This window comes from Eschrichtius robustus, chromosome 3 (assembly GCF_028021215.1).
Source record: "Eschrichtius robustus isolate mEscRob2 chromosome 3, mEscRob2.pri, whole genome shotgun sequence".
NCBI lineage: Eukaryota > Metazoa > Chordata > Mammalia > Artiodactyla > Eschrichtiidae > Eschrichtius > Eschrichtius robustus.
Window position 1 is genome coordinate 12,179,251 of NC_090826.1, and position 12,913 is coordinate 12,192,163.

Genomic DNA, 12,913 nt, shown 5'->3' on the forward strand with positions numbered 1-12,913 from the left:
ATCTTAAACACACTCACACACAGAAACTGTGGCGCAGAAAAATACAATGAATGAAATGAACTATGCAATAGAAAGCATCAACATCAGACGTGACCAAGCAGAAGAAAGAACCTGTGTAGAAGACAAGTCATTTGAAATTACCCATTCAGAAGAGGACATAGAAAAAACAATGAAAAAGAACGAAGTAAGCCTATGTATGTAAAGCCTGTGGGATATCATTCAAAGAAACAATCTATGCATTATTGGAGTCTCAGAAGAAGAGAGGGACAAAGGGGCAGAAAGCTTATTTAAAGAAATAATGGCTTAGAACTTCCCAAATATGGGGAGGGATTTGGAAATCCAAGTTCAAGAAGCTCACAGATCCCCAAACAATTTCAACCCAAAAAGATCTTCTCCAAGACACATTACAATGAAACTGTCTAAAATCAAAGACAAAGAGAGAATTTTTAAAGCAGCAAAAGAAAAAAATTCCTCACATACGAGGGAACCACCTAACAGCTATCAGCAGACTTCTCAGCAGAAACCTTGCCGGCAAGAAGAGAATGGGATGACATATGCAATGTGCTCAAAGAAAAAAAATTGCCAGCCAAGAATACTTTACCCAGCCAAGCTGTCCTTCAGAAATGGAAAGAGACTTTTCCAGGCAAACAAAAGCTGAGGGAGTTCATCACTGCTAGACCTGCCTTACAAGAAATGCAGAAAGAAACCCTTCAGGCTGAAATGAAACATGCTAATTAGTAACATGGAAACACATGAAAATATAGAACACACTGGTACATAGTCAAAATCAGATACTCTAATACTGTGGTGGTGGAGTGTTAATCACTTAACTCTAGTATAAATGTTAAAGGACAAAAATATTATATATAACTATTGCTATAATAATTTGTTAATGGATACACAATATAAAAGATATAAATTGTGACATCAAAAACATAAAATTGGAATCGACAGATTCAATGCAACCCCTATCAAAATCCCAACAACATTTTTCACAGAAATAGAAAAAAATCCTAAAATTTATATGGAACCACAAAAGACCCCAAATAGCTAAAGCAATCTTGAGAAAAAAGAGCAAAGCTGGAGGTATCACATTCCCTGATTTAAAATTATACTACAAAGCTACAGTAATCAAAACAGCATGAAAAAAAAAAAAAAACAGCATGGTATTGACAGAAAAACACACAGATCAATGGACCAGAACTGAGAGCCCAGAAATAAACCCACATATATATGGACAATTAATTTATGACAAAGGAGCAAAGAACATACAATTGAGAAAGGAGAGTCTCCTCAATAAATAGTGTTGGGAAAACCGGATATTCACATGCAAAAGAATAAAATTGGACCCCTACCTTACACCATTCACAAAAATCACTCAAAATGGATTAAAGACTTAAATGTGAGACCTGAAACCATAAAACTCCTTGAAGAAAACACAAGACCTTAACACTGGTCTTGGCAACGACTTTTTGGGATATGACACCAAAAGTACAAGCAACAAAAGCAAAAATCAACAAGTGGAACTACCTCAAACTACAAAGCTTCTACACAGCAGAAGAAAAAATCAACAAAATGAAAAGGCAACCTACAAAAGGGGAGAAAATATTTGCAAACCGTATATCTGATAAGGATAGATATCCAAAATATATTTAAAACTCATATAACTCAATAGCAAAAAACCCAAATAATCCAGTTTAAAAATAGGCAGAGGAACTGAATAAATGGCCAACAGGTACCTGAAAGTTGCTCAACATCACTAATCAGAGAAATGCACATCAAAACCACAATGAGGGCTTCCCTGGTGGCGCAGTGGTTGAGAATCTGCCTGCCAATGCAGGGGACACGGGTTCGAGCCCTGGTCTGGGAAGATCCCACATGCCGTGGAGCAACTAGGCCCGTGAGCCACAACTACTGAGCCTGCGCATCTGGAGCCTGTGCTCCGCAACAAGAGAGGCCACGATAGTGAGAGGCCCGCGCACCACGATGAAGAGTGGCCCCCGCTTGCCGCAACTGGAGAAAGCCCTCGCACAGAAACGAAGACCCAACACAGCCAAAAATAAATAAATAAATAAATAATAATTAGGAAAGCAACTTTAAAAAAAAAAACCACAATGAGATATACCTCATACCTATTAGAATGGCTATTATTAAAAAGACAAGAGATAACAAATGTTGGCAAAGATGTGGAGAAAAGGGAACCCTTGTGCACTGTTAGTGGAAATGTATATTGGTACAGCCACTATGGAAAACAGTATGGAGGTTCCTCAGAAAATCAAAAATAGTAATACTATATGATCCAGCAATTCCACTTCTGGGTATATATCCAAAATAAATGAAACCAGGATCTTGAAGAGCTATCTGCACCCTCATGTTCACTGCAGCATTATTCACAATAGGCAAGACATGGAAACAACCCAAGTGTCCATGGAAGGATGAATGGATAAAAAATGTGGTATATATACAATGGAATATTACTAGGCCACAAAAAAGAAGGAAATTCTGCCTCTTGTGATAACATGGATGGACCCTGAGGGCATTATGCTAAATGAAATAAGTCAAACAGAGAAAGACAAATACTATATGATCTCACTTACATGTGGAATCTAAAAAAGCCAAACTCATAGAAACAGAGAGTAGAATGGTGGTGGCTAGGGGCTGGGGAAATGGGGAGATGTTGGCCAAAGGTAGCAACTTCCAATTTTAAGATGAATACATTCTGAAGATCTAATGTAGAGCATAATGACTATATTTAACAGTACTGTATTACATAGTTGGAAGTTGCTAAGCAAGTAAATCTTAAATGTTCTCATGACACATACACAAAAAGTGTTAATTATGTGAGTTAATGGGTGTGTTAAGTAGCCTTATCGTGGTAATCGTTCCATAATATATCCATGTATCAAATCATCACCTTAAGCTTACACAATGTTATACGTCAATTATATCTAAATAAAGCTTGAAAAAATTTTTTTACTTTTTACTTGAAAAAAGAGGGGGACTTCCCTGGCAGTCCAGTGGTTAAGACTCCACGCTTCCACTGCAGGGGGCAGGGGTTCAATCCCTGGTCGGGGAACTAAGATCCCGCGTGCTGCATGGCGTGGCCAAAAAAAAAAAAAAAGTAAAAAGTAAAAAAAAATAAAAATAAATAAAAAATAAAATAGAAATAAATAAAAATTTTTAAAAGGTACACAAAGCAAAATGGTTGCTCTTGAGAGGTCCATAGGCTACAGGGGCATGTAGAAGGAGTAAACGGACAAAGGTACCAAAAGAAAGAGGTAGGGAAGGCTCCAGGCAGCGGTCACAGCACTAACAAAGGCAGGGAGGGGTACGAGAGCATGGCATGTTTGGGGACCCTCACAGAGGATGACATGGTCAGATGTACCATGTGTGAAAGCCGTTTTTCCTGAAATGACAGCTCCCGTGGCGACAAGAGGCACACATGGACAAGTGTGTGTGCAAAAGAATCAGTCATAGCCTGAGCGTCACTGGGCACATGCCCATGTCTCCAGCACAAAGAGAAGGGGGGAAGCACATCCTCTCTGCTGCCCAAGGGAAGGAGGGAGGGGTAGATGTCCTAGCGCTGGCCCTTGGCAACTCAGAAATCACAGAAGGAAGCCAACCAGCCTGAGTGCTCACCCGAGACAAGGCCCCGTGTGAAGTCCTTTCCAAGAATGGCTTCACTGACTCCTCGGAGCAGGCCTTGCAGCTGCGAAGGACTGTCATTTATCCCCAGCTGCCAGAGGGGAACCGGAGACTCAGAGAGCTTGACTGTTAATAGAAGGTGAGGGCTTCCCTGGTGGCGCAATGGTTAAGAATCCGCCTGCCAATGCAGGGGACACGGGCTCAAGCCCTGGTCCGGGAAGATCCCACATACTGCGGAGCATCTAAGCCCGTGAGCCGCATCTACTGAAGCCCATGTGCTCTACAGCCCGTGCTCCACAACAAGAAAAGCCACCGCAATGAGAAGCCCGCGCACTGCAACGAAGAGTAGCGCCCCCCCACTCGCTGCAACTACAGAAAGCCCGCACACAGCAACAAAGACCCAACACAGCCAAAAATAATAAACTTATTTAAAAAAAAAAAAAAATAGAAGGTGAACACAGTCACCAGCTCCATGGTGAAGGGGCCAGGCGACCAGGTAGGGCTAAAAAGCCAACTTTCAAGAAAGTTTTAGCCCAGGTAAGTAGGTAGAGAAGGCCAACATGATGGCCAATTTTATGTTTATGTGTCAGCTTGACTGGACTACAGGATGCCCAGATATTTGCTTAAACATTATTTCTGGGTGTGTCTGGGAGGATGTTTCTGGATGAGATGAGCATTTCAATCTCCAGAATGAGTAAACAGATCACCCTCCCCACGGTGGGTGGGCACCATCCAATCCGTTGAGGGCCTGAATGGAACAAAAAGGTGGAGGAAGGGAGAAGTCACTCACTCTCTGCCTGACTTTGAGCTGGTCATGGGTCTTCTGCCCCCAGACTGAAATGTACAGCATCAGCTCCTGGTTCTCAGGCTTCTGGACTTGGACCAGAAATACACCGTGGGCTTTCCTGGGTCTCTAGGAGAGCAGATTGTGGACCTTTCAGCCTCCACGATCACGTGAGCCAAGTCCTTATAATAAATCTCTTTATACATCCCTATATCTATATTCTGTTTCTCTGGAGAACCCTGACTCATGCAGCCACCAACAGCTCTCCCAGCCCACCCCCTGCAAGCGGTCCTGGCTGAGACAAGCAGTGACAAACAAGGCATCATGTCCAAAACTAAGAAAGTTAATTCCATTCTGAAGGAAAAGGCATTTCCCACCGAACATCAAAAGACAAAGCCACCCACTCTGGTAAGTCCCCCAGAGCACTGTATTCAACTTCTCTGAGGCACTAACCACAGCGGTGATTAAAGACCCAGCTATGCAGGCATGGATTGAATGTCTGACCCTCCCATGTGAAGGCATGGACTCTGCAGCTTTGTTTAATGCTGCGGCCGCAACACCAAGCTGACGCCTAGGTCTCAGCAAGTACTCAGTAAATATTTGAGTGAACTAATGAGTAAATGGCACAAAAACAGGGACAAGAAAGAGAATGAGAGAATTAGTTCTTTATGGGGCAGTAGACGGAGTGGATCTGGACTTTGGAGCCAGAGTCCCTAGGTTCAAATCCCTACTCTACCACTTACCAGCTGCGTGACATTGGACAAGTTATTCAGTCTCGGGGGCTCTACGGTTCCCATCTGTATTATGGGATAAGAGGAGCAACTACCAACCTCACAGGGCTGCGGTGATGCCTCAGTTCATTAGTACATGTGAGGTACATAAAACCCGACACATTTGACAACTTAATAAAAGTGAGCTTAGCTATGATTATTATTAACACTCATGCTCCAGAGCAGTACGTATATACAACCCCCGCACTCTTGACATTTTAAGCCAGATTATGCCGTGTTGAGGGGCCGTCCTGTGCATTGTAGGATGTTTAGCATCATCGCTGGCCTCTACCCTAGATGCCAACAGCACTCACCCACCCTCAGTCGTAACAACCAAGTATGTCTCTAGACATTGCCAAATGTCTCTTGGGGGGAGGGGAGATCGCACCCCCGCCTTGAGAAACCTTGACCTAGGGCACACTTTCCCATATTAACTTATTAAAGGCTCTGAGAAGTCCAGCTGGTGGCCTTAATCCTACTCATCCACTGGTATGACTACAGAACTCTTCCTTTGTGGGTCACCATGAAACCTACCTTGGGAAACCTTCCTGTGCAGTACTTAGGAGCCTCCAGCCCAGCACCTAAAAGGGACATCCTTCAGCAGATCATGCGTAGATGGGGCAGTCGCTCTATTAAGCCAGGAGACCAAGGCCCAACTCCTAGCTCTGACCTTGAACTTGCTTTGTGACTGAGTTGTTCTCAGAGCCCAGCTTCCTCGCCTGTAAATGGGGCGTGATAACAGAGGAGCTTGCCCTGTCTACCACTGCACAGAGTTGTTCTGATGACCTGAAAAAGCACTGTGTATCAATATATACATTTTAAAGTGATCTTATTATTGTTATTATCATTTACCCTTCAGATTTAAGCTCCCACTGGGAAAAAATATTCACAACAAACAGGAAATAAAATAACGCACACAAGACCAGGAAGCTTTAAGTCAAGACTGTTGGCCCTAAATGACTCAAACTGACATTTCCCCGAACAAGATAGCAACAGTTGGACTTTGTATTTTGCCTCCCTCCCTAATGGTGGAATAATAATGCACATGAACAATTCCAGAACTGGTCTTCTTCCCCAGACCCTCAGTATGTATGTTGTTTCTCTGCGTTAATGAGTCATCCAAAATCATGCAGTTATTCAGCACAGAAAACAGATACCACTTTTTGCCCACCACATAGGAAAAAATGTTAATACTCATTGTTGGCAAGAGTGTGTGAAAATGGTCTCCTTCATTCACGGTTGGTGTGATTATAAAATGGCATGTTTTTGAAGTCCCAGTTGGCAGCATCTATCAGATGGGAACATGTACACTTTAACCCAGCAATTCCATTTCTAGAAACGTATCCCCAGTCGGAGATAGATGAACATGCAAGGCCACTGCAGAAACAACACAAATGTCCATTAACAGAGGGTGGATAAATGAAATACAGCACAAAGTACATGTGAGACCATACAGCGGAGCAGACAGTGGGGAAGCCTGGACTGCAGTCCTGTTTCCACATCTCACTAACTATGTGATTTGGGGCAAGTCATTTCTCAACCTGTCACCCACTTTGCTCAACAGTAAACTGGGGAGTTCCCTGGCGGTCCAGTGCTAGGACTCTGCACTTTCACTGCCATGGCCTGGGTTCAGTCCCTGGTGGGGGAACTAAGATCCTGCAAGCCGAGCGACGCGGCCAAAAAACATAAACAAAACAAAACAAAACAAAACAAACAGTAAATTGGGAAAACTGTAGCACCTACCTTACAAGAGAGTTGGTAAGATTAAATTAAATCATTTATTGAGGGGTCTTCCCTGGTGGCGCAGTGGTTAAGAATCCGCCTGCCAATGCAGGCGACACGGGATTAAGCCCTGGTCCGGGAAGATCCCACATGCTGCGGAGCAACTAAGCCAGTGTTCCACAACTACTCAGCCTGCACTCTAGAGCCCGTGAACCACAACTACTGAGCCCAAGTGCCACAACTACTGAAGCCCGCACGCCTAGAGCCCGTGCTCCCCAACACAGAGAAGCCACCACAATGAGAAGCCCGAGCACCGCAACGAAGAGTAGTCCCCGCCCGCCACAACTAGAGAAAGCCCACGTGCAGCAACGACGACCCAACACAGCCAAAAATAAATAAATAAATAAATATAATAAATCATTTATTGAGCACTCCAAACAGTGCCTGGCAAAAAGTAAGCACTCAGTAAGGTTAACCATTACTACTATTATTATTATTAGCATCCATGCAATGGCCCACTAGGCATCCATGAAAAAGGATGTGCTGGATCTCCATGTGCTGCCATGGAAACGAAGCCCTAACAAAAAACCACATGTCCATCAACAAGAGATGGTTAAATAAATTGTGGATGATTCAGAATCAGAACTACCTTGTAATGAAAAAGAACTAACTACTGATATGCACAACCACATGAATGAATTTCACAAACATAATGATGGCAAGAGAAGCCAGACTCAAAGAGTACATAGGATTTCATTTATATTGAAGTTTAAGGACAAGCAAAAGGGATCTATGACAACGGAGCTCAGAATAGTGATTCCCTTGGATGGGGTAAGAGTGGGAATAGACTGGAAAGAGGTACAAGAGAGTGTTATAGGACACCAGAATGTTCTATGTCTGTTTTTTGTTTTGTTTTGTTTAAATTCCTTAAGTAGAAAATACAATTTTTTTAATTTTATTTTATTTCTTTAATACAGCAGGTTCTTATTAGTTATCTATTTTACACATATTAGTGTATATATGTCAATCCCAATCTCCCAATTCATCTCACCACCACAACCCCCCACCACCCCCATAGAATGTTCTATGTCTTCATGATCTGGGGTTTGGTTATCTGTGTGTACACATAGGTAAAAATCATCCAGCTGCACTCTTTGGATTTCTGCATTTTACCGGATGCAGCTTTGTGACCTTGGGTGATGATTTAACCTCCCTGAGCCTCAGTTTCCTGTGCCTTGCACGGTTGTTGTGAGGGAAGGAGGTAAGGGTATGTACAGTGCCTGCTTGGGGCAGACTCTTAACAGGCAGCTGCCTCCCTCCTGCCCCAGGCCTGGGCTAGTCCACACCACCCACCTGGACCCAAAGGCAAATCCTAAACAACAGCTTGATCTGGAAATACTGATCAAAACCTGCAACATCCAAAACAGACTTCAACACGGGCTTTTCAGAGCAGGGGCTCTCCTGAAGACCTACCAGAACAGTCCACCCATCCCCTACGAGTACTCAGAAAGACAACACCAAAATTAAATTAAACCTCACCCTACCCAGCTGTACCACTGGTCACTCCTCAATGACCGCTCAGTACACCCACCCACCACCCACTCTTGGTACTCACGGATTTCACTGAATCCTCCAGAACCAACGTCCACTGGCCTGGGTGCCTCTGGTCTGAGAACCTCGGGCCTGAGCTTGGCTGGCCAGAGCTCCTCAGGCCCCAGCACCACTGGAGCGAGTTTTCCTTGGCTCGGCTGCGATGGATCCTGCTTCGCCACTCTCAGCTCCTCTGGTCTGAGGCTCACTGGTCCGAGCACCACAGGCTTGAGGTCCAGGGGTCTGATGGCCTCTGGATCCTGCTTTGCTGCTTGTCTACTGGTTCTCAGTAACGAAGCCAGCGTGTCCTGGCCTGTGTCCTCTAAGCAGGAGATGAACAAAGGAAGGGCCTGACTCCCTCGGGTCTCTAGATCTAGGATCAGCTGCCTGGCCTGATCTCGCCGAGACCCAGAGCCTGCCCGCTGTTCGGAAAGAAAGACATGGCACTATTATCCACGTGCCTTCCTGTGAATTTCACCCTGTCCCCCCATTCCCCATCTACCTAAGTCTAAACAATCAGGCACCTCCGCAAACATTGAGCCTGTAGTTGCACTGAGCGTGTGCCACCTGCCAGTCTTTATCTCTTCAATCAGTACGTTGGAGGTGTCTGCGGTGTGCCCAGCACTGTGCCAAGTGCTGAAAACGCAGCAACAAAGCGTCGCAGTCTTCAGGGACCAAACGTCTAGCGGGGGATGTGAACAGACACATCAACGACACAGCAAAGAGAGAAGTGCCAGAAGGGAAAGGACATGGGGCTGGAAGGGTACAGGGGCACTCAACTCAGCCTTGGGGCATCAGGGAAGCCTCCAGGAGGGGCTATCTTAGCTGAGACCCCAGGGAACATTAGGAAGTGGGTAGTGAATTCAGAGAAATGAGACACATAAGGGGGGAGACAGAGAGAGGAGACCTCTGCACCATTGTGTCAAGAAAGCTGTGGAAGCCACTGAAGAGTTTTAAGAAGGGAGTGACGGGGACTTTCCTGGTGCGCCAGTGGCTAAGGCTCCGTGCTCCCGACGCAGGGGGCCCAGGTTCGATCTCTGGTCAGGGAACTAGATCCCACATGCCACAACTAGGAGTTCGCATGTTGCAACTAAAAGTTCCCGCAAGCCGCAATGAAGATCCGAAGTGACAAAACTAAGACCCGGCGCAGCCAAATAAATAAACAAATAAAAAGAAGGGAGTGACAGAGTCAGATGCCTTTTTAAAAATCATCCTGGGACTTCCCTGGTGGCGCAGTGGTTAAGAATCCGCCTGCCCATGCAGGGGACACAGGTTCAATCCCTGGTCCAGGAAGATTCCACATGTTGCGGAGCAACTAAGCCCAAGTGCCACAACTACTGAGCCTGCGCTCTAGAGCCCACGAGCAACAACTACTGAGCCCGCGTGCCACAACTACTGAAGCCCGCGTGCCTAGAGCCCGTGCTCCGCAACGAGAGAAGCCACCGCAATGAGAAACCCGTGCACTGCAATGAAGAGTAGCCCCCGCTCGCCGCAACTAGAGAAAGCCCGCGCGCAGCAACAAAGACCTGTCACAGACAAAAATAAATAAATAAATTTATTAAAAAATTAAAAATAAATAAATAATAAAAATTTAAAAATCGTTCTGGGGGCAGGGTGGACCATGGCAGGGAGTGGGCCATAGCCAACTCAGGTGGTGGCAGAGACTTTGCAGCTGGAATGGAGAAAAGCGAGAGGACATACCAGAGAAAGAAGGAGTGGAAATTGACAAGACTTGGGCATTGATTGGGTGGACTGTGAAGTTGCAGGAATGGTCCAGGTTGACAGGTGTCAGGATGGTGGTACCAGACAAAGAGGCGGGGATCTGGTTATCTGCTGGTTGTCCTTTGAGGCCCAGCTCTGGGCAAGTTCCACAGGGATAAGACACCACCCTGTCCTCAAATATCCTACAGCAGCGTGGTCCAAGAGAACTTTCCATGATAATGGAAAGGTTCTTTATCTGTGCTGTCCAATATGGCAGCCATCAGCCACACGTGGCTACTGAGAACTTGGGTCATATGACTGAGGAGCTGCATTTTTTGTTCAGTTTTAATTACTTCATATTTACATTTAAATAGCCACATGTGGTTAATGGCTCCTATATTGAATAGCACAGACCTATACTATCATTGAGAAGGTAATTCTCATTAGCAAAATTAGCTGCATGCCTACTTCTCTGCAAGTAAATCGTGGTGTTTTGGTTTCTCTCAACATTTACTGAACACTCACAGACACTGTGCTAAATGCATCATTTCATTTAGTCCTCCTCAACAACCTTAAGGGGTTAAATTACAATTATCCCCACCTTATGGATGAGAGAAACTGAGTCTCAAAGAAAGGTGCTGCAACTTGCTAATATGTAACAAAGCCAGGATGACAGCCCAGATCCATGTGGTTCCGCCACACTAGGGGTGGCAAAATGGTGGCCCATTGTTCATAAGACATTCTTTAAAAATTCCGAATTTGTTGCTAACATTTTTTTTTTTATATTGGAGTATAGTTGATTAACAATGTTGTGTTAGTTTCAGGTGTACAGCAAGGTGATTCTGCTGTACATATACAAGTATCTATTCTTTTTCAAATTCTTTTCCCCTTTAGGTTATTACAGAATATTGAGAAGAGTTCCCTGTGCTATTTTTGCTAACATTTAAAATCAGGGAACTCGACATCAAAATCAAGATTTCCAGCTTCTCGGGAATTCCCTCGTGGTCCAGTGGTTAAGATTCCGCGCTTTCACTGCCAAGGGCCTGGGTTTGATCCCTGATCAGGGAACTAAGATTCCACAAGCCACACAGCGCAGCCAAAAAAACAAAACAAAACAAAACCCTAACCTGGCAACACTGGGCCAGCATTCTGGTATGACCATACTCATCTGGAGCTGGGGGGCAGGGCAGAGGCTGCCCGCTCTAGTGCCCACCCATTGGGCCTCCAAGGACATTCGAGTTTATGACTCCTATGAATGTACCTGATGGCACGGGTATGGCCTCAAATCATTTCCACTCCTCAGTACACAGCAGATGCTCATAAGACTTCTTTTAATATTATTATTCATTGGCAATTTTCCATATGATATTTATCCTATTAAAGACTTCCTCACTGGATCAGGCCAAGTTCCTGGATGATGCAGAAACTGGCCTGCAAGCAGCCCACAGGGCACTGTGCAAGGGCCTCTAGGAAGCCACACACTCCCACTGTATCTTGTGGTAAAAAATACCTCCTGTTCCCTCCTGACCTCACAGGCCTGTGGTGAGAGTCAAATAAGACAGACATGACAGTGCTTTTAAAGAGAACCTCAAATGTTTGACTTTATTATTCTCTTCATTACCTGCAGTAGGCCCCTCATCTCCAAACCCCTTACAAAACATAATCGTAACTCATGAGGGGCTGGCCAAGGAGGACACGGCACAGCCAGCTACCATATGATGTGCCCTCACTCTGTGCCTGAGACTTTACTGTTTCACATCCGTTGTCTCTTTTAGCCCTCAGGGCAATACTGCTGTTGTCCCCACTTCACAGCCCAGGACACTGCGGATCGAAGAGGATACAATGTCAGGCAGTCTGACCTCCCAAGTGGGTTTCCTGAACCTCCACGTTAGAGGAGGAAAAACAGTACACCGCTGCAGCAGCTAACGGTGTACTCTGATGGTGCAGGGCGTGGAATCGCTTTAGCAAGCCCTCGAAAAGGGGTTGCTCGGTTCCTCTGGGCAATTTAGTGAGCTCGACGCCCTGCGGGAAAACGGGGTTCCCTGACAATGGTTCCCCAAAGGGAGTGGGTACTGCGTGGCACAGTCGCGAGAGGAGAGGGCGGGAGCTCGGCCATTAAGTCACGGTGTGGCTTCAGCAACCCTCTCCGCGCGGCCTCGCTGTCCCCATCGGTGACCTGAAGTGTGCGCGGCGCGGGAAGCTGGGGGCGCCGGCTGGGGGTGGGGTGGGGGCCGCACCTGGATGTCCTCGATCATGTCGGGGGTGAAGAGCTCGCGATTCAGCAGAGCGTCCCAGAGCGCGGCCACCTGCAGCTCGCCGACCAGCCGCACCCGGCACCGCCGCAGGAGCCGCCGGTCCGCCTCGTCCATGTCGGGCAGACGGCAGAGGCCCCAGCAGCCTCTGACCGCTTCCGGGTTTCGGCCGCCTAGCCCCGCCCCCTCCCCAGGACCTGCCCCGGGACCTGCCACCGCGTTTCGCCCCGCCCCCATCTCCCCACGCCCCTGGGTCCCGCCCCCAGGCACCGCCCTCGAAACCCATCCCCGCGTTACTGCACCGCCCCCAGGCCCCGCCACCTCACTATCTCTAGCCCATTCGGCTCCGTCCCCGCGCCCCGCCGCGCCCGCAGGGCGCGACCCGCTCCCAGGACACACCCGCGAATCTCCGTCACGGGCCCCTGCCGGAATTGATTACTACTTCGCTT

At 46.4% G+C, this 12,913-nt stretch overlaps 1 protein-coding gene across 3 annotated transcripts in view; it reads right to left on the reverse strand.

Moving 5' to 3' along the window:
* The window catches only part of CASP9 (caspase 9), a 30,671-nt gene extending 18,052 nt beyond the window's left edge, over positions 1-12,619 (reverse strand). The window contains exons 1-2 of one of the 3 annotated variants that reach the window (XM_068538942.1): positions 12,450-12,619; positions 8,537-8,933 (exon numbers count right to left, since the gene is read on the reverse strand). In XM_068538942.1, the coding sequence (XP_068395043.1) occupies positions 8,537-8,933; positions 12,450-12,581 (529 nt within the window). In that variant the 5' untranslated portion in view covers positions 12,582-12,619. Of the gene's footprint in view, positions 1-8,536; positions 8,934-9,035; positions 9,063-12,449 lie in introns of those variants that run through there. The other 2 variants (XM_068538945.1, XM_068538944.1) reach the window with 2 other exon arrangements.
* Positions 12,620-12,913: the final 294 nt, after the last annotated feature.